Here is a 20068-nt window from a genome sequence, read left to right as displayed (position 1 = left end):
GTAAATGTTCCACAGGCACTTGAGAAGGTATATTTTATTTGTTGGGTATAGTGTTTTCACGATGACAGTTCAGTTAAGGTGGTTGGTGGTGTTCAGATCTTTCACACCCTAATGATGTTGGGTTTTTTTTGTTTTTTTTTTTTGCAGGGGGGTGGCGGGAGTGTATTTGCTCTATCACTTATTGAGAGAGTCAAAAGCTTCCAACTATAAAGGTGAATCTAAGTGCAGTTCCCTTTGTTTCTACAAACTTCGCTTCACGGATTTGAAAGCTGTGCTACTGGGTGCTGGGCACAAACGAGATCTAATAGCAGGCCAGTCAGTCTTTAAAATGCTGGCTTACAGGTCTGGCCCTTGGCTGGAGTTTGCAGTCTGGGGACACAGACTTCACCACCACCCTAATGGATTGGAATGGCTTACTAGTACTAAACTTATACGAAGTGATTTATGCTGATCACTTGCTTTCCTTCTGGAACTCTGGAATCCTACTACGTGCTAGGCAGAGTGTGTCTACATGACCAGTTCCCAAAAAGCCCTGAGGTTTTTTTACAACCTGTTGGCACTGAGTCTCTGACAAGCTTCCTTAGTTGGCAGGATGTCACAGGTATTGTCCCAACTCGTTGCTGGAGTATGTCTTGTGGGAATCCCATGGCAGAGGACCCTGGGAATTCATACCCATTGCCTCCCGTATGCCTTTCCCTTGGCTGATCTTACTCTATTTTTTCACCAAAACAAATCTTTCCTTTGAAGATGACTATGTGCTGAGTCATGTCAAGTCCTCCTAGTCAATCACCAAACCTGGGGGTGACTTTGGGGGCTCCCATCACAGGTACATGCACATTTAGGGCCATCACATCTTCCTGTCACTGTCAGTATGAGAGGTCCCTTTATTTCTGCTGATATGCTTCACCTTGAACTCTACCTTGTCTGAAATTAGTACAGCCACAAAGCTTTCTAATGTTTAGAGTTTACATGGGTATCTTTTTTTCCATTCTTTTCCTTTCATAATATGGTTTGAAGACATATATTTAATGTCTTCATGTTTAAACTGTGATTTTTTTATAAACAACTTATAAGTGGGTTTTAAATGTTAGCTTTTAATGTATGACTCTATTCTACAGACGGGCTTCCCTGGTGGCTCAGAGGTTAAAGCATCTGCCTGGAATGTGGGAGACCTGGGTTCGATCCCTGGGTCAGGAAGATCCCCTGGAGAAGAAAATAGCAACCCACTCCAGTACTCTTGCCTGGAGAATCCCATGCAGGGAGGAGCCTGGTAGGCTACATTCCATGGTGTTGCAAAGAGTCGGACATGACTGAGCGACTTCATTTTCATTTTCTATTCTACAGACAGTGTACATTTTTTAAAATTATTTCAATGACATTATCCATTATCATAATGTCTATAAAAGCAAACACCTGGAGTCAGAACAAGTGGTCATTTTAAGGAAGGACCTAATGAATGGATGACAGGTCATTCATATAGGAAAAGCTATGCTGTCTTAAGGAAGAATAAGAAATTCTTCATGAAATGACATGAACAGTCTATAACATATATGGGGGGGACGGTGTTTTTGTTTATTTTGTTTTTCAAAGAGTCTAATTTTGATCCTTTCTTTCCCAGAAATCCCTGAATGGAAACCCAATTATGTGACTTTCATGAAAGTATTGACTTTATCTTTGGGAAGGAAGTAAAAACGATCCACACTTACCAATGTATAATACATACTGTTAAGAATATTTTTTAAGATATAGAATATAGCAATAAGCTACTATTCATGCCCCCCAAAAAAGAGAAATATACAAGTATATTTATTTGTTGTGGTTGCTTAGAAAGTCTGAAAGATTGTACAGAAAACAGGTTAATACCAGCTATATCCAGGATGAGACAGCCATAGGACAACACACTTACCTTGTGTGCCCCCTTGAATTTTGAACTATGGGAATTACCTTTTCAAAAACAAGTTAAAATGCATTAATAAAGTAAAATAGGAAAATAAAAGAAATTTCCTTTGTAAAATTCCTAGGCAAGAGGCAGCTGCTGTCTACTAGCTCGTGAGCCCCTGGAGGCAGAGCTGCTGGAGCTGGTCTCCCTAGCTTGGAGTCCCAGCTGGCCGGCTGGAGCTGTGTTACTCTAGGCATCGACTGCAAGTCACTCGTGTTGCTTCCTCTTCTGTAAAACAGGGGTAACGATGCTACCTCCTTCGTAGGGCTGTTGTGAGGATGAAGTGAACCAATACAAGAAAAGCGCTAAGAAGTAAAGTTGTTGGGGATGTCCCTGGAAGTCCAGTGGTTAAGCCTCTGCGCTTCCAATGCAGTGGGCATGGGTTCGATCCCTGGCTGGGGAATTGGGATCCTACATGGCGTGCAGTGTGGCCAAAAAATAAAACAGGTAGAGCTGTAAGAGCAGTAATCACTGCAGTGTCTACACAGTAGCAAGCACACAGCAGGTGCTCAGTCACAGGGTTTGAAGTGATGATGCAGGATGTGAGCGATTTAACAATAGTAGGTTATTCTCAGACCTAGTGTTCAGACAACTCTGAATGCAAGGAGAATTGCTCTGCCAGCTGCAGAGGAAGAAGATACGGTCTTGCCAAGCCAAACCCCACAAGCCACATGCTCACAGTGGCAGGCCTGGATCCTTCCTGTGCATCCCCCCAGGACCCTGGGCCTCCCCAGGACAGTACGATCACATGGGTGTTCTGTGGAGGCACATAAACAACGCTTTTCTGGCAGGTTCCCTGGCAGCTGAGGGCAGAGATGGACATAGGGCCCCAGAGTGAGGGCCTGAGTGTGCAAAGGCGGTGGTGCCTCCACCTCACATTTCCCAGGATCCCCAGAGCTCCACCCCTGCATTTCTAACCCCTAGACCGTGCTGAGCCCTTGCAAACAACCTGGCCAGGAAATAACTCAGGAAATCAAATTACCCGGGTTTTTGGATTGCTCCACTGTAGGCAGCAAGAAGCCTTGAGTCAGGGTCAAAAGTGCTGACCGAGTCACTGAATCACACACCCTCTTTGCTGATGGGCCACTTTGCCTCCAAATGCTGCCACCGCCCGGGGTGATGGACGCAGTGAAAGACTCAGATAAACACGTGAAAATCGATACTGTCTCAGCTCAGTGCGGTGAAAGCAAGTATTTGACATTAAAGAGTCTGTTTCTTTACCTGCTTAATAAGCGGGCCATCGAGCCACTTCAGGACACACTGAAATGCCGTCGATTCCTTCAGAGGCTGGCGTGTTCTCTGTGGGTGCGGAGGGACCAGCAGGTTTTGGTCAAAGATCCTGTGCCAGTCATGCATTCTGCCGGTCTCTGGGTCCCTGGGGCCTCTGGGATTACCTGCACCATTGGTGTTCAAATAAATAAGAAAGTTATGAGGGCCCAGGGCTTAGAGAACCTCCACTAATACCAGGGGAACCACCACCCCTGAGACCCACACTCTGTGACCTCCCCAACCCCCACTGCAGCCGAGGACTGGCATCCATGAGCCTTGCCCTGGCCAATCAGAGCATCCCTACCCCAGCCTCAGTGACTGGTTTAGGGACGGCCACGTGCTCTGTCCAGCTGCAGAGGTAGAGCCCTGCACAAGAGCACCAGGCGTTGGGAACTGAGGCTCTTAGAGGGGCCTGGGGTGGGGGGGATGACCCACTCAGAGCCAATAAGATGTGAGCTTAGAGCTTCTGTTGGTTCTGTTGTAAGAACACTCTCCTCTGGGGCCTTTGGAGCAGAGAGGCCATCAGCTACGAGCTGCCAAGGGGGACACCATAGGAGTGGCCACCTTGAGACACATACTAAAAGGCAGGCAGCGTGGGAACAAGGCCAGCGGTCCAGATGTCACCATGAGAGCCCTCGCTCAAGGGGACCCTGGAGTCTGGCACGCAGGACAGCCAAGCCACAGACAGTCCTGCTGGTGGAGCCAGGTGGGGACAGACTGAGTGTTCAGGGTGTCTTGGCAACCTGGCTCAATCAAGATTTTATCTGCCTTCCGGCAGACGAGGATCTGAACCTTCTCGAGACTGTCTTCAGCTGAAACAGAATCTTAAGCCCTTGGCCTTGATAAGAGGCCAAATTCTCCTAAAATGGCCAGCAAGAAGAAAGGGGAATGGGTTTGGTCTTCTAAGACAGCAGGTCTCTAAATGCAGTTCACAAAGCCCCAAGGTTCCCAGAGGTGGTCAAGGGCTCCAGAGGCTCAGAGCTATTTTCATAACCTCCAGATGCCACCTGAGTCTTTCACTGGGTTGGCATTGTGCTGATAGTACCAAGGCAATGGTGGGTGAAGCTACTAGGGCCTCATCACCTCCCAAGACAACGGCAACCAAAGCCCACCAGCCACCCTGTGCTCTTCGCCCCTCACAGCACAGAGTCCAGCAGCTTCACTTGATAAGGTCCCTGGGGAGGCTGTGCAAACTATGGATTTTATTACATCTTGACTTGACCCTTGAGGATGCGTGCTTTTAGTATTCTGTGATGAAAGGGGGTAAAGCACAAAAAGCATCTCTGCTGCCAAATGAAGGGCCAGGGTCACCCCGAGGTAAGCCAGGTGTGATCGCTGGGCTGTGAGTTAAACTGCCTCCTTCCTGCACTCAGCAACACCATTCTTACTAAAAGAACAGCTCAGAGACAAACAATGGTGATTCAGAACTGGGCACTTCAAACACAGTCTGAACAAAATGAAGCACTTCAAGGTAAACTCATAAAAACTGAGCTTTTGGGCAAAATTCAGAATTGGGAAAATCTGTGCCCTCCACTGTGAGCCTGACAGCTTCATAACTCTTGAAGACTTTCCTGACAAGATGGGTAGCGCTGGTAACGAAAAGTGAGCTTTTGAAATTGTGTGAGTAGATGTGTCAATATTTGGAAGATCTGCCTAACTCAGAAGCAGTGATTGTCCGAGAGAACAAGCACAATGATGTAAAATCTTGCATAGGGGAATGAGCCACCCAAAGTGGGATGCAAACCAGAGGATTTAATGTAACAGTGTGAAAGTTTTCAGACAGGGTGTCAAAACTCTGCTCACAAGAAACCCTTAAGGAACGATCGCTTGTGGGTTTGGGTACAGCACAGAAGCAGAATATCCAGAAGCAGAATAAGGGCTCCCCCCCCGCCCATCTACATCTCCTTCAAATCCTTCAGGCAAAATGACTCAACACAACAGACTCAAGAGAGAAGCTGTACCAGTGAAGCAGTGCCCACTGGGATTCACAATCATGCAAAACAAAGCAAAAACCCAAAAAAGGGTCTTCCCTGGTAGTCCAGTAGCTAAGACTCTGTGTGCCTAATGCTGGGGGTACAGGTTCGATCCCTGGTAAGGGAACTAGATCCCACATGCTGCAATTAAAGATCCTGCATGCTGCAACTATGACCCAGCACAGCCAAATAAATATATATTTCAAAAACAAACAAACACACAAAACAACCCCACTCTTCTTGCTAATATTTTTGTTTCAGAAAACATGGCTGGCTTTCATTAAAAATATATATCTTTATATTAACATGTAACAGGTCTGCTGCTACTGCTAAGTCACTTCAGTCGTGTCCAACTCTGTGCAGCCCCACAGACGGCAGCCCAAAAGGCTCCGCCGTCTCTGGGATTCTCCAGGCAAGAACACTGGAGTGGGTTGCCATTTCCTTCTGCAATGCATGAAAGTGAAAAGTGAAAGTGAAGTCGCTCAGTCGTGTCTGACTCCTAGCAATCCCATGGACTGCAGCCCACCAGGCTCCTCCATCCATGGGATTTTCCAGGCAAGAGTACTAGGTCTACTGTTTTTAAATGAATTAATAACACTGTCAACATTTCTCAACAATAAATGTTGGTAGGCATCACTCACATTTTAGGAAGTTATTTGGAGTCCTCAATCATTTTTTAAAGCATAAAGCAGTGTGACACTAAAAAGCTGGAGAAAGGTTACTCTAAAGGGACCCGAAATGCAGGGTTTCAGGCAGCCGGCCCACCTTCCACACTCACAGGCTATGCTGAGAATGCAGGGGGGGCTCTGGAGGTATGAATGCGACTGGCCCCCCTGAGATGCTCTCCCACACCTGGTGGGCCTCAGCGTGGGGTCCGGCCCCCATTGGAACACCACCCCGACCCTGCATACATCTCCTTGGGCCTCCAGATCCAGACTGTTACTGTATGAACAGTAAGGCACACACACCGGTTTATGTAGGGTTTTTTCCTCTGTGGGTTATGTCTGTCTGCTCAATACCACTTGTTTTGTGGAACTACCCTCCCCAGTTCTGGCCTGAGGGCTTCGGGGCTGGTCTCAGAGATGACATACACTGTGTGTGTCTTCACTGGGACCCCAGCCATGGTGCCCTCTGGACAGGCTGTCTCCCAGGGCCAGCTTCTGCACCCAGCAGGCTTCTGTGCCTTTGGTCAAAGCACGTATCAGCTGTCCTGTGCTGACTTGCTCCCTGGCCCACTGCTTGCAGAAGGAAACCTACTCTCCTGGGGCCTTGATACCACACTTACCATCAGAGCTCAATCAATTCAGCCCTGAAACTGAAGTTTCAATAAACTTGTCTCTCCAGTTTTTTCTCTTTTTCGGAGAAATGTTTCATCATTGACATTAGTTATAAAATTGAGAGGTTTATTCCTGCAAAGAGAGGGCCTTCACAGACTGGGGGGTAACTCTACAGCAAAGCCTTTTCTGCCTCAGAAGCACATGTAGGGAAACACCCTCCGGAAGGAGCCCCCAGTGGCGGTGTTTCCTGGCTCCAGGACAGTGCCCCCTTTGTAGGCGGCTCCCTTGCCCCAGTCCCCTAACCTAGTACATCCCACTTCCCTGGGTGATGAGCGGACCCAATACCACATTTGGCAGGACCGGTTGCGATGACAGGATGGCACTGCAGAAGACTCACTGGGACAAAAGGCAGATCTCCCAAGATCAAAGCTCTGAGCCAGCAGGTGGAGGCAGGTGGTGGAGATGGAGCGACTACTGGAGTGGGTGATGGAGGAAGAGGTGACTCCTGAGACACAGCCTCCTGGGAGTAGGAGCCTGGACAGTCCCAGGGGCTCCATTACACACAGAGCTCTTCCCCTCCCGCCCGCCTCCCCCCGACCCAGTGCCCCAAACTCCGGTACACTCCATCCTGCCCTTGCTTCAGTTCCTCCCATTCAGCACGCCCTCTATCCCCCATGACAGGCACACACACCCCTAGATGAGTCTTCCTCTGGTGCCACCTCCCCAGGAAAGCAGCTCCACCCATACACACCCACTCACACGGGACCCTATCACAGAAGAGTCACCCAGCTTCCCCAGGCTACATGGTCACCGTCGTCCTGCAGGATTGGGCTCCATGAGGTCAGGACTAGGTCCTCAGTGTAAACCTTTCTAATGATTAAATAAATCATTCAGTTATGCTGCAGAGCAATGAAGAAAGCTGTGGAGGAAGGCAGAGGGGCCTTTGGGGCCAGATGAACCATAAAGAGAAAACTAGGAGGGTCCCATGCTTTGAGCCCAACAAAAGGGTACAAGGGGCTCTCCAGAGGAAGGGGGAAGAAAAGGCACCAACTTTTACTGAGTCCTTATCATGAGCCAGGCACTCACATTTTCATATTTGCTATTCCAATAACTCGAAGATAAGTACCACTACTGTCCCCTTCTTACAGATGTGAAAAGTGAGATCCTGAGGTTAAACAGCCAGCCTGAAACCTTACAGCCAGTTGTACAAACATCAAAGACATTATAACCTATGCCGGCCCCTCTGCCACCAAGGCTAGGAGAAGCTCTCAAGGGCAAAGTAGGAGCAAAGAGGTCGAGGAGCCTGGGCTGATCCTTGCTCTCCTCTCTGACTTCTGCAAAGTCTCTTGCCCTCCCAGCATCTGTCTCCCACCTACAAAAGGAGGGGGCCTCTGAAGCTCCCTGGAAGTCTTTGCTTCTGCAGACCTACTTGATAAACAAATATTCACCAAGCACCTGTTCTGTCCCAGTACAGTGAAGCAGACTGTCAAATACCCTGACTTCAAGACTCTAAATATCCAGTGGGACAAAGACTAGGGGGCAAGCCTGAGCAGCACACAGAAGACAAGCCTAACCCAGTATCCTTTTCTGGCAAGGGGGTGGAGGTGGGATGGAAAAGAGGAGGGACCCAGGCACTGAAGAGATCAGCTGGGCTGAGGTCTCATCAGCAGTGGTTCACCAAGGAAAGGGAGGGACAGGAGCCACAAGGAACTTCCCGGGCACAAGGAAGCTTCCCTCCCAGATGCAAAGAGATCTGGCCTGCCTGAATGCAGAAAGCTCAGGAGCTTTTTTGAGAGTAGACACCAAGTGCATGTGTGTGTGTGTTCAGTAGTGTCCAACTCTTTGTGACCCCACGGACTATAGCCCACGAGGCTCCTCTGCCCATGAGATTTCCCAGGCAAGGATACTGAGTGGGTTGCCATTTCCGACTTCAGGGAATCTACCCAACCCTGGGGTCAAACCCGCATCTCCTGCACTGGCAGGCAGATTCTTTACCAACTGCACCACTTGGGAAGCAACCCCCCATCCTTTATTTTCAAGAGTAAGCATAAGTCTAATTAAGCCCTGCCTGGAATTCCTCTTTCAAGGAGTATTATTTGAGTACCTACCCTGTGCCAGGCCCTGGAGAACACTGCAGACAACCTCCTTGCCCTCGAGGAATGTATCTGAAGGGAGGCAGAAACACAGGATACAAGTTAGCACACAAAAGAGGTGGCTGTGACCTATGAAAATCACAGAGGAGAGGAGGGTGCAGGGAGCTGTGATGGAGACCCGGCTTGGAACTGGCGGCGACGGCACAATCATCTAAAGTACACCTTTTCCAACTACAGAAGCTTGTGAGACTTCCCACCTGTGCTTCAGTCAAAATGACACAGTGCGACAGTGAAGGCAGGACCAGGGCTGCGAAGGCATCTGTCTTCTATAGAGACAGACATGGAAAGAAACGTGCAAAGGTCTGAAGAAGGCAGCAGGAGACCGAGCTCTGGGGGTCTCAAGAGCACAAGGGCCCAGGTGGGGAGTTCGGAGGCGGTCAGAAGGTCGGCGTGCAGAACAGCGGAGGGGAAGGCGGGAGCAGCTCCAGGGTAGGCCTTAGGCAGGCAGGCCCATCGGAGCAGGGAATCCCGCGAGGGTCAGGGAGTCTCCAGATCTTCTCTGGGCAGCGGCGCTGGGTCGAGTCGGGAGGCAAAGCAGGGGTCCCCAGCAGGGGTCCGAACGGGAAAAGGGGAAGGCCAGTGCGGCGGTCTCAGCAAAGCCCACGCGGTCGCCGGAAGCTGAAGCGCTGCCAGCGGGTGCGGAGTCTAGGGGCAAAGTGCAGAGGTTGAGCCCCAAGAAGCCCCCGATACCCTACAGGACCAGGCGGCCCGGGCCACACCAAAAGTCAAGGAGAGGGGGAGGAAAATGCGACCGAAGCGGGCACAGCCCCGCGCTCGCCGAGTTGCCGCGCCCCTCAGGCCCCGAGCCCCCAGAAGAGTACGACGGAACACCCCACACACACTCCGGGATCAAGGCTTCGGGCCGCTCGGCGGCCCCTGAGCCTCTGGACTGAGTCCAACCTCCCCCGCGGCGCCAGCCAACGTGGTTCCGCCCGCGGCTGGCAGCGTTACCTAGGAGACACGCCGGCAGCGGCCGCCCCCGCCCCCGGACGTCGAGCCCCAGGCTTCTGAGGAAGTGCCTGTACGACGGATCCAGAGGCCCGGCGCTGGCCGGTGCCCACCAGAGCCGCAGACCCTGCAGGCCGAGGACCGGCCAAGGGGCGCCCGATCCGCTGCCACCAGCCAGAGGAGCCTTGGAAGGGGAAGAACTCGCTCTCCGTCATTCACGTCAGCAGGACGTAGGGACCAATCAGAGCCCAAGTCCAGGGTCTCCGCTCCCGCAGCGCCAGCCAATCGGCGCGGCGGCGGGCCCGTCCTAATTTGCATGGTCGGCGATCCCTCAGCCAATAAGAGTGTGACTGGCGTGAAGAACAACCAATGAGAATCTAGAAGAGGAGTGGCCCCGGGCGTCCCACGAGGTGAAGATGCTGCGGGCGGAACCTGGTGGAGCCAGCGGGATTCGGGGGCGCTAAAGTCGCAGGGGCAGGGCGGGAAGGAAGATCCGGAGCGGGATAGAGGATCCGGAGCTGGAGCCCCCAGGTGAGTGCAGGGGGAGACCCCAGCCGTCCGCGCGGTCCCCTGCAGTGCGCCGGGAGAGCGGCGGCAGGCACCGCGAGGCCCGCGCTGACTCTCCATCTCCTTGTCCCCAGCGCGTCCCCGCACCCGCCTCCATCCTCACCTCCTCTCCAGCCGGCTCACCTCCTTCTCCATCATATCCCTTCCCCCATTCCGCCGTCCTTTGCCTGCCCTGTCTGCCAGCCTGCCCGACCTTTTAGCTCCCATGCAGACCCCTGCCCCAACTTCATCCCTCCCCGACCCCTCCTTTTCCCGCAGCTTCGCCTCCCCCTCCCCCATCCCTCTTTCCATTCCCTCTCCCAGCCTCAGCGCACCCCCCATCGGAGCTCTCCTGGTCCTAGTCCTCCCCATCTCTCTCGCAAAGGCTCATCCTGCCTCTCCTTTCAGGTCCCTAGCCCCATCTTCCAACCTACTCTGCTCCCAATCCCTACGTTTCCCCATGGGCGCCCTCTCTCCACCTTGCCCTGCTCCCCAGGACCTTGACACTCCCCTCCTGCACCAGTTCATCTGGCTACCTACACACCTCACCCCACCGGGGTCCCTCTGCCCCTACGCCATCTTCAGCTTCTCTTCGCTCCCCACCTCCCCTACCTGCTGCTGCTCCCGCAGGACACAGGACACAGAGCCCCAGCTGCTGCACCGCGTCCTGCTGCAGTGGCTGTCCTGTACCTGCCCACCTTTCCACCCTGCCACCCAGGCAGCCTACCCTGGCTCTGCTCCCCCTGGCATTTGTCCAGGGGCTTCTCTGGGGTCTACACTTAGTCTAGAGCAGCCTCAGGGGGTCTCCAGGTGAGAAGTCCCTTAGCACCCTGCCTTCCTCCCTGGCCATGATGTCCCTCCCCACCCCACCCCCACTTTCCTGCTCAGCTTACTTTGTGATTCAGCATTTTTGGGGTGGTAACTTTCTTTGCCTCCTGGCATGATAGGGACCTGGTTGTGGGCTGAAGGCAGGGGGTCTTGACCCTGAATTAGAGGAACAGTCCTGAGCTACCTAGTGGGGTCAGGGTTGGGGAATGGGAAACCCACCAGTGGGGGCAGTCCTTTCCTTTTTCACTTGTCTGCCCTGTGTTGAAATGCATCCAAGGGGAGATGACATAAGTAATAGCTCTTGGGGAAATGGGCTATTAGCATTTATGGAAATTAATACATCCATATCCGAGGCACAGGAACACCAAGTTCAGGCCACAGCTGTCCCACTGTCTGTCGTTTCAGGATTTCTTTCTCTGCAACTTCTCCCCCTCAAAAATGCCATCCGCCTTTCAATGCCAAGAGCAAGCCCCTGCTCTGCAAAACAGAACTGCATTCAGGCCCCACTTTGTAGGGTTCAGGGACTGTGGAGAGTTGTGTCTGCCTTCTTGATTGTTGCTTGGTGTGTGGATTTCCCTGCAGAGCCCAGGCTCGCGTGTGGTTCCTGGGCTCCTGCCCCTGAGCTGTCATGACAGGATGCCCAGAGTGCATTGGCTACCCAGGTCCTGTCCATGGGGCACACTCTCCAAGCCCATGCCCGGCCTCAATGACATTGAGGGTGTTCCAGCTGCAGTGCGTTCCTACCTCAAAAGCAGCCTGCTGGAGGCTCCCCTGCAAACCTGAGGTCCAGTTCCTTGTGCCTCTTTCTGCTGCACCAGCTCCCAGACCATGTGGGGGCTGAGCCAGCGCACGGGGAGGAAGGGTCTTGAGCAGTGTGAAACCAGGTCTCATGCTCAGAACTCTTTTGGGTCTGGACAGGGATGAATGAGCATGAAAGCAACTGCACACAGGTATAACAAAGACACCACGTTTCTTGTCTACTGGGGGTCATGGGCATGGCACTGAGGGACACAGGGGTGAGCAAGCTCTGGGGTGGGGCAGATTAAGAAGCTTCACACCTTGGGGCTGGCTTGCTTTCCTTCTTCAATGATCTTCTAAACCCCAGATGATTCAGGAGGAAGTGACTGGTACAAGTTTTGGTTTGGCACTTTCCAGTAAGGGAGGGGGCCTCCTCTTGACTTTCCTATTTGTTAGTGCTGGGGCCATAGCAACTGGGCAGCTCCACGCGTGGCAAAGGACGGCCTCCTCCGCTTCTGGAACCCGGGGGAATGTGTGTGGTTTCCCAGGACTCCGGCTGGAAGGAGCATGTGTCTAGTCCTTGACCTCCACTTCTCCATGACCTTCACGTCACCAAAGATCCCAGAGCCGTTTCCTGAAGTCCCTGAATTACAGGCAGAACAGTGGCACTTCTGGCAGCATTTGAGGAAGACTGTCTCTGACTGTCTTCAGGGCCAGGGACGCCCCCCTCCATCCCCTCCCAGCAGCTAGGGGTCCCACCACATAGAGGTGAGCATGCTAGAGCTGCAAGGGGATTGGGCATCTTCCACTTGGGAAGCGTCAGCAGAAGCCCAAAGGCAGAGACTTCTCCAAGGTCACTCAGCGGTGTCAGACCCTGTGCCTCCTGCCAGTCTGAGCCAGGAATTTCTTTCTGCCCACTGGAGGAAACCAACACCCCATGGATGTGCCAACCAGTGGCCCTTCGGGAAGCAGTTGTGAGGTCGTGCTGACACATGTGGGGAAATAGCACCATGGGTGCTTCTGAGTCAGTGGGGCTGTTGGGAGTCAGAGATGCCACCAACTGCAGAGAACCCTCAGCCACAGCATCCTGCCTTGCCTGGCAGTGCCCCAGAACCAGGGCCCTGTCGTCCCTAAGATATCATCAAAGACATGGCAAGGGGCTGGGCCACTGGGTGAGATAAAAGCTAAGAAGGGACGCTGTGCTTTGATCTTGCTTCGCTGCAGGTCCTTGTAAATAACCGTAAACCCACTCCCTGTGAGGGAGGCCGATTGGTATGGATGGGAACTAGGCACAGAGAGGTGGCGAGACAGACCCAGCCTCCTGATCATGAGGAACCTGGTTTCTCTTCCCACTGCACCAGCCCCCTGCCTGTCCCACCAGGCTCTAGCCCATCCACAAGTGCCAGAAATCCTTACCCCCCATAGATGCATCTCCTTCAATGTGCAGGAGGGTCAGGTTCAACCCCCACTCCGGTATGTGGAGGCTGCCTTTCTCATGACCAGGAAGCCTAGCACACTTAGCCTCCTAGCCTCTGCATGTGCCCCCTTTCTTTGGGGTGACTCTAAGGGGATGTGGTCCTTGGTTCAGCTAGTGCAGAGGAGAAAAGGGGACAGGGCCTCCCCCAGAGGGCACAAAAGGGGCCAGTTGGGGACATCACTAGACTGGTCATCCCATCACTGCTGGGGTGAACTTAAGCCTTTCCATCCAGCCTGGCCTTGGCAGGAATGTGAGTCTCCTCCCCAGGTGGAGGTGAGCAGCTCCTGGGTCTTCATACCTTTGGCCACATCCCACGAGCCTAAGACGGAGCCAGCCTTCCTCTCTCTATACAAGGGATGCACTGCAGGCCTGGCCACCCCCACTCAGAGTGTGCACTGCGCCCACAGGCTTTCTAACTCATCAGCTGGAAAATGGAGTCTCAGGAGGTCCCCCCCTGCTCTACCAAGTGACCAGGTGGTTAGCTCTGGAGACCGGGGGCATCTGGGGTTGTATGTGTCCCTTGCCACAACACCTGTTCACCCGCATCTCTGGCTCCCTTCCAGGCAGCCCATCTTCCCTCTCACTCCAGCACACAGGCGCTTGCAGAACTGACTGTCTTGGTGCCACATTGGGAAAAGGGGGAAAGCAGAAATGGGCTGGGAATGTCTCCCGTGCTGCAGACCCACTTGGGGGCCTTTTCCCCACCAAGATCTTGAGCCGTATTAGGGGGTTTTCCTGCACCTAACTTGATCATGGATCTTGAGCCCAACTGCTGAGTCGCTGAGATCCATCATCCAACTCAACGGATGAAAGCCAAGTGCATGTTTCTCCTTCTCAGATCCCCACACCGGTTCAAAGCAAACCAGCAAACTTCATTTTCGGGCTAGTTTCACCAGTAAGCGAGCAACTTCTGGGGTCCCGTAGATACAGGATCTGGTCCACAAGCACAGCAGTCCTGGCCTGTGGCTCCCGGGGAAGAACTAGCTGTCTGAGTGTTCGGCTCTCTCTCCCAGCTGCTCTACCCTGTGCTTGCATCTCCCTTTTTCGGGCTTGGTGAAATGACACAAGTAGAGGCATAAGAACAGTCCCTGGCATAGGGCAAGAACCTCCTCAGCTTCCCAGCCTCTGCATCATCACAGGCTGAGCACAAGCCTTCACCCTACCTGGAGCCCAGGTGGCTCCCGGGAAGGCTCAATCTGAGTGACTCAGGTCGCCCTCGGAGTCATTTCAGGAGCCCACATGGGGCTCCTCAGAGTGGCTGTATGCTCCTGAAGAGGAACCTGGGAGAGCCCAGCTGGTGGCTCTCATGGAGGGAGGAGGGCTTTACCTATCTGTGCAGATCATAGCCTCCCTATGAGTGGAGGGACACGCCCCACCCTGTCCTCCCTACCCCAGGCCTCCTGGAGGACACCCGCCTGCCCACCTGTGCAGTGGCCTGTAGGGACCAGGGGACTGCAGGCCCGGCCCCCAGCTCACCCACCCTCTGCACCACAGCATGTTTTCATCTTCCATCTCTCAGCAGCTTTACGATCTCTCAGAGCGAACATCCCTGATGTCCACAAGCTGTCAAATGCAGCCCAGGACAGAAGGAGCTAGAATTCTGCCTGGGAACATTGCATTCCCTAGCTCCCCGTGATGGTAGGGGCTCCCTCAAAACAGTGCCCTTCCTGCCCCTTCTGGATGAAGGCAACTCAGAAATAACTCAAACAAGGAAATTCTGATGAATCCACAAATTAAAAAGTAAATTAGAATTAAACATTGTTTAAAACCTGTAATACCGCCAATGGGGAAAGGCCTTTGTGGCAGACATTTGAAGGGCCAAGAGTGAGCAAGACCCACCTCACCTCCACCTCTAGGGGCCAGGAGCCAGGAAGGGGAGGCAGTAACCGCAGACCAGGAGCCATGAGAGATGCCTCTGCTGAGAGAGGAGAGATGGGGGCAGATGGGGTTGACCCTTGACCCACACCTTGAAAGGAGGCAGGGTTGTGACAGCAAAACTTGGAAAGGACTGTCTGGGAGGGGACCCTGTCTGGGCAAGTGCCTGAAGGGAGGACAGTGAGGGCGGAGTGCGTTGGACAATGGCCAAGATCCAGGGGAAGCACAGGTGCCTGTAGGAGTTGTTGGCAGGGGGGTGGGGGCAGGAACTGGGGTCTGAGAGAGCAGCCATCAGATGAATGGGGGCTTTGGAGCTGGCAGTGACATGTCCAGGCCAGGATGAAGGAGGCAGATGTGTCTATGACGTGCGGTGAGGACCGGATATGGTGGGGGAGACTGCGTGTCTTCTTAAGGGGAGACTGTTGTCTGTATTGGGTGCTTCTGTAGACCCAGCATCTCGCACAGAGCGGGACCCCATAGATATGTCTGGAGCCGATGGAAAGAATGAAAAGATAGAAGGGCAGCAGAGCACGGCCTCTGTGGAGCTGGGCGGCAGTGGGATGTGGGAGGTGAGAGGAGCCTGGGACCCCAGGCTTTCATCCCTGGGTGTCGTCGGCCTGCACCCTGCTGACCCTGCCTCGCTGGGTCCAAGCTATGTGCCTCGGCCTTCAGTTTGGCTGTGGGCATTGAAATGGGAGCCCTGGGTTCAAATGGGGTTCAAGCCCAACATGATCGCTAGCACCCACCTGTCACAGCCCAGGCAATGGACCAGGTCACCCTGCAAGTGGGGACAGGAATAAAGGGGGCAGAATAAGGAGCCCAGAGAGTGGTCCTGAGTGCAGGATTCGAGAGAAAAGATGAAGATCAGGACAGGAGGAGACCCTGGGTTACCCTGGAGCCCAGGAGGAAATGGAGACGGGGCAGGAGGAGGTGTCCATTGCGTCGGGGGGCCCCATGCTGCTGGGGCCAGCCTCTACCAGAAGTGGAGGTGATGGCGCTCCCCACCCCCACAACAGGTACATGTGCCACCCTCTTTGCCCTGTTCTATGTCTACTCCAGTTTAAGGAGCTGACACTGTCCCCCTTTTACTGGTGCAGAAATAGGCCCTAAAAACTGAGGTTATTGTCCTCAAGTCACAGAGCGTGAACAGGGAGGAGTCAGGATCTGAATCGGCTGTTGGGGGCCAATTCCTGCCCTACTGACCTTTGCACTCTGCTGCCTAACTGCATGCTAAGTCACTTCAGTCATGTCCAGCTCTTTGCGACCCCATGGACTATAGCCCGCCAGGCTCCTCTGTCCATGGGATTCTCCAGGCAAGAACACTGGAGTGGGTTGCCATGCCCTCCTCCAGGGCGTCTTCCCAACCCATGGGTGGAACCCGTGTCTCTTACATCTCCTGTATTGGCAGGCAGGCTCTTTACCACTAACGCCACCAGGGAAGCCCAGGCTCCTGAGAAATCTGACCATGATAGAAGGAAGGACGATGAGAGAGGCAAGCAGGTCAGTGGGAAGAAAAGTCACTTTTCTGGTGAACTGGGTCCGTCAGCCACATCCTCAGTCTGTTCATTCATAAAAGATGGTTCTATGGTGGGTGATTCTGTGTCCTGCCCTAGTAGGGACATTTCTGGGGATGCCTGTGAACTGCAGGGCTGGGGCTCATCCTTGCAGTCTCACTGATGCGTATGACATGACTGCAGAGAAGGGAGCCCCTCTGGTGGCCCCAGAGGGACCAGGAGGTCCTGAGCCCTGAGACACACATTGGGATCACGGGGGGAGAATGAAAACAGCCCCCTCGAGTCCTGGTGGGGTTCAGTGGCCACTGGCCTGGGGTTGAGAGGCAGCACTTGGAGAAACACTCAAAGTTTGTGGCAGACTTTCCCATTTCCACTCTGTAAAGTGGCGCCCAGGGACACATACCTTGACCGTTGGAAGTTCTGATGAGCAGGGCTTCCTGGGGCTTCTTCAGTACTCTGGAACTTGGGAAGCCCTCACTCGACTGGGCCACCTGCTATGCTTTTGTCAGCTTCGAATCCCAAATCCAGCTTTATTCCTGCTGTGGGTGGGGAGTTGCTGATGTCAGCCATGCCCCAGTCCCTCTGGAACAACACTTGGCCAGGAGGCTGACTCTCTCACTTGTCCTGAGTGACAGAAGCAGGCGCGCTACTCAGGAGCGGGCCTGTCCCTCGGGACTGAACCTGCGGCATCCCCTCCCCTTCTCATGAGGCCTGCCCCCCGCCACACCTCTGCTCAGCAGCTCCCTCACCCCCCAGGGAGTGTTGCCTTTGCCTCTCACTGAGGAGAAGGTGTTTTTTGTCACCCAGTCCAGGAGGCCTGGAGCCATCTCTGCCCCCTGCTACTGCCAAGGTCACAGAATGCCCAGAATCCCCAGAAAAGGGATCATTGCAAATCCCAACAAAATGCCACCCCCTTCCGCAGGGACACAGAGCTCTGACCCTCCTGTGTCCCGGCCGGGGACACAACAAGGGCTCCTGGGAGGCTGTCATGCTTCCTCCTCAGCCCGAAGGCTGAAGGTTGGGTTAGGAAAGACCACTGGTGGCCCCTGGAGCAGTTCCTGTAGGGTACACGTGGACCACGTCCTAAACAAAGGGCCTGTTCAGATGAGACCCATCCACCACCCTGGGCCTGATGTCACAACACAAGGGACTCTCGTTGCTCGTAGGAGCAACCCTGCTCCTGATCCTCACTTGTGCTCCACCCCTTCCTTCACTGACCCAAGAAACAAGGGCACAGACAGGGCCACTGCCCTCAGGAACCACAGTCAGTGGGGGAGGAGGTGTGGGCTCTAACCCATGGAGGTGCCACTCAGGCCACAACAGAAGTGACTGCAGGCCCAGTGGGCACAACACGACAGGACAAGGTGCATCCACATGGTTGGGAAGCGAGGAGGCGAGCCTGGAGCTGCTGTGGTTCTCACTGAAGACAGAAAAAGGACAAGGTGGCTTTCTGGGCAGGGAGAGCCACACACGAAGGTGCAGAGATGGCTGGTGGTTGCAGCAGTGGTGTGGGGGGCTGGGAGGAGTCCTCATGAGAGGGACGCGGGGTTAGTTGAGGAAAGATCTTGGCGGCTGCTCGTCTGTTTTGGTAAGGGCCACACCAAGCAGCATGTGGGATCTTAATTCCCCAACCAGGGATCGAGCCCACACCCTCTGCATTGGAAGCGCAGAGTCTTAACCACTGGACCAGGGAAGTCCTAGGCGCTGCTCATCTTTATTTTTTGTTTTTGTTGTTCAGTCTCTCAGTCATGTTTCATTCTTTGTGACCCCCATGGACTGCAGCACACCAGGCTTCCCAGTCCTTCACTATCTCCCAGAGTTTGCTCAAACTCGTGTCCATTGAGTCAGTGATACCATCCAAACATCTCATCCTCTGTCATCCCCTTCTCCTCCCCCAATCTTTCCCAGCATCAGGGTTTTTCCCAATTAGCCAGCTCTGCATCAGGTGGCCAAAGTGTTGGAGTTTCAGTTTCAGCATCGGTCCTTCCAATGAATATTCAGGGTTGATTTTCTTTCAGATTGACTGGTTTGATCTGCTTGCTGTCCAAGGGACTCTCAAGAGTCTTCTGCAGCACCAAGCATCAGTTCTTCAGCACTCAGCCTTCTTTGTCGTCCAGCTCTCACATCTGTACATAACTACTGGAAAAACTGTAACTTTGACTATATGGACCTTTGTCAGCAAAGTGATGTCCCTGCTTTCTGATATTTATTTATTTAGCTGTGTTGGGTCTTAGTTGCAGCATGTGGGACCTTTGATCTTTATTGTGGCATATGCAGAATCCTCACAGCATCCTTTGTTGCATTGCCCAGACTCTCTAGCTGTGGCTCAGGCTGTGCAGCGCATAGCCTTAGTAGTTGTGGTGCTTGGGCTTAGTTGCTCCACAACATGTGGGATCTTAGTTCCCTGACCAGGGATCGAACCCATGTCCCCTGCATTGCATGGTGGAGTCTTAACCATAGGACCGCCAGGGAAGTCTAAGAGGCTACTCATCTTTAGAGGAAAAATGGCCCTGGCCAGGACATGGGCGGAGAAGGCAATGGCACCCCACTCCAGTACTCTTGCCTGGAAAATGCCATAGACGGAGGAGCCTGGTGGGCTGCAGTCCATGGGATCGTGAAGATTCAGACACAACTGAGCGACTTCACTTTCACTTTTCACTTTCATGCATTGGAGAAGGAAATGGCAACCCACTCCAGTGTTCTTGCCTAGAGAATCCCAGGGACGGCAGAGCCTGGTGGGCTGCCGTCTATGGGGTCGCACAGAGTCGGACACAACTGAAACAACTTAGCAGCAACAGCAGCAGGACACAGGAGGGTGTAAACAAGGAGGCATCTCTGCGCCTAAGAGTCAGAGCACCTGTGTCCCTGCGGAAAGGGGGTGCTGTTTTGTTGGGATTTGCAATGGCTTTTCAGGTATCCCATGACCTTGGAAAGAGCAAAAGAACATATGAGGCTCCTCTGTGGGTCTGAGCTGGGTCATGAATCCAGAATGGGGGAGAGGGAGCTGACAGGTCCCTGGAGGCCCTCACCCTGTCCCCTGTCCATAGTTCCCTTGGGAGCCCTGAGCTGCTCAGCTAACATGATCACCACAGCGCCCCCCACAAACACACACACACACACACAAAGCCTGTGTATCAGGCTGGGCCCTCATTCCCTTCCTCACCCAGGGCTGGAAGGTTCTGGCAAAGCCCACTGGGGTACTGCTGGGAGGGATATGGAGGAGAGGGTTTCTCCCCACCTTCCTGTAGCCTGGTACCATGGTAACAATGGGGAACTGCTGGAGGCTTCCAGCCACCTGCTGGGCTGTATGGATGCCAAGGGCCAGGCAGGGACCCATGGTACAGGCGTGTGGGCCCCGGGCAGCAGCCTTTGTGAGCAGCAGGAGAGGGGGCGGCAGGTGCAGCCCCAGTCACCCAGGCCGCTGCAAGCAAAGGGCCCTGGGTCAGGGGCCGAGGGCACAGGGCCGGGGATACTTCCCCAGTCCCTTGAGGGGATGAGATGGCACTTGTTCCCAGGTTGATGCAGAGCCCC

At 53.7% G+C, this 20068-nt stretch overlaps 1 protein-coding gene across 1 annotated transcript in view; it reads right to left on the bottom strand.

Moving 5' to 3' along the window:
• The window catches only part of NPHP4 (nephrocystin 4), a 138389-nt gene extending 135094 nt beyond the window's left edge, over positions 1-3295 (bottom strand). Inside the window, exon 1 of the mRNA XM_052653950.1 lies at positions 3161-3295. Coding sequence (XP_052509910.1) covers positions 3161-3295 — 135 coding nt within the window. The remainder of the gene's footprint in view (positions 1-3160) is intronic.
• Positions 3296-20068: the final 16773 nt, after the last annotated feature.

Source organism: Budorcas taxicolor, chromosome 16, assembly GCF_023091745.1.
Source record: "Budorcas taxicolor isolate Tak-1 chromosome 16, Takin1.1, whole genome shotgun sequence".
Classification (NCBI taxonomy): Eukaryota; Metazoa; Chordata; class Mammalia; order Artiodactyla; family Bovidae; genus Budorcas; species Budorcas taxicolor.
Note: the sequence above shows the minus strand (reverse complement) of the source record. Positions and strands in the feature narration are given on the sequence as shown.